Source organism: Phalaenopsis equestris, unplaced genomic scaffold (genome assembly GCF_001263595.1).
Source record: "Phalaenopsis equestris unplaced genomic scaffold, ASM126359v1 Scaffold229319, whole genome shotgun sequence".
Lineage (NCBI taxonomy): Eukaryota > Viridiplantae > Streptophyta > Magnoliopsida > Asparagales > Orchidaceae > Phalaenopsis > Phalaenopsis equestris.
In genome coordinates, this window is record NW_018247292.1 from 400 (window position 1) to 1,927 (window position 1,528).

Here is a 1,528-nt window from a genome sequence, read left to right on the forward strand (position 1 = left end):
AACCAATACAGATAGTTGCTTACAGCACGTCTGTTATTATGTTAGAGATTGGTTATTTTCCTTTGCAGCTAAGCTAGTAATGGTAATAGCTCAATGGTAAAAGTGCAGAACAACAGACAAGCAGCACGAACTGAACGCAAAAGAGATAATTGAACAGCCCTTCCAAAGCAATTGCAAAATATAAGAAATTTCCATGCTCGTGATTCAAAATATAACAGCTTCAGCTTTCCCCTACTAAGTACTACTTAATCGATCATTTGGATTAAGCACTTTGATGAGGAATAGAAATGTTTTCATTTTTAAGCTGGGATTAGCATCAGCTCTTGATTGCTAACTTAATCCAACAAAAAAAAAAAACTTATTTTGCCGTATCAAACAAAAAAACAGATGAATTCAAAACAATTTATTGATTTTTACTCTTTTCATTAACTTGATATGAAACAGAATTTCCAACATGGCAGAAAAACTTTCCATTCCCATTATTTTTCTACAAATTCACTATAACTATAAACTCATACAAATATAAGTAGATCAGAGCAGGGTTAACAGAATGAGGAGAAGCACAGCAGCGATGAAGGAGTACTTTAGCGCCGCAAGGACGATGGCGAACGAGACGATGAATAGTTGCCACAGAACCTGAACGCTTGCCCAAATGAGCAAGCCCGTCAATCCGACGGACAGGATGTTCTCCGGGTCAGGGTTCAGGAGATCCCACCACCGGAGATTGAATGCCGGCAAACGATCTCTCTTCAGTTCTCCCGGAGCATCGCCGGCTACTCCTTCTTCCTTAATGTCCCCGCTTCCATTGGTCCCGCTGCCTGACATTAATACAACAAGCTCGGACGACCTAGGGTTTCGAAAGAAGCGGCCTTGAAGAGAAACATACATTGATCTGTGATTATGCCGTAATTTGTTGGAATCCATGGAGCCAAGGAAGAGATATGAATGGGAGATTGAGGAGATAACCGCCATCTCCCCTTGCTCGTTCGGATTCCTCGGATGCCGGAGGATGGAGGAATGATCCACTGCCCTTCTTCCCGTCTCCTGTATTTTTAATTTTTAAATAATACATAAAAAATATTAAGATTTTTCTTAAAGAAAAACTTATTAAAATTTTTCTTAAAGAAAAACTTATTAAAATTTTAAAATTAATCTAATTGTGATAGTATTCTTGCCTCATAATTAAAGAATTCTATTTTTCAATATTAGAAATATGAGTTACATGCATTGTGAATGATTTTTATTTTAAATATTAATTTAAAAAAAAAGTAAAAAATGTTTAAATAACAAAAGTATGAATTATAAGTGATATAATTTCAGAAGAAATCTTTTAACTAAAACTATTTATTCCTAAATTTATAACAATATAAAAATTAATAATAAATATTAAAAACTTATCAATGCTACTAAAAAGTTGTTAATAATAAAGTATGAACATTATTTCAATGTTACATAAAATTATTGTTGTAAAAGGCTCGTAAATAAAGTAAAAGTTCTTATATGTATAGGAATTTGTTTGGTGAATTTA

General features: G+C 33.6%; 1 protein-coding gene across 1 annotated transcript; it reads right to left on the bottom strand.

The window, feature by feature from the left end:
• Nucleotides 1-455: 455 nt before the first annotated feature.
• LOC110038029 lies at nucleotides 456-1,003 on the bottom strand. Its single transcript, XM_020742786.1, has one exon. The coding sequence runs from the start codon at nucleotides 970-972 to the stop codon at nucleotides 532-534; it is 441 nt and encodes a 146-aa protein (XP_020598445.1). The 5' UTR covers nucleotides 973-1,003; the 3' UTR covers nucleotides 456-531.
• Nucleotides 1,004-1,528: the final 525 nt, after the last annotated feature.

Bases quoted from the DNA above. Each gene is read 5' to 3' on its own strand.
- LOC110038029 (XM_020742786.1), bottom strand. From the start codon at position 972: ATGGCGGTTATCTCCTCAATCTCCCATTCATATCTCTTCCTTGGCTCC.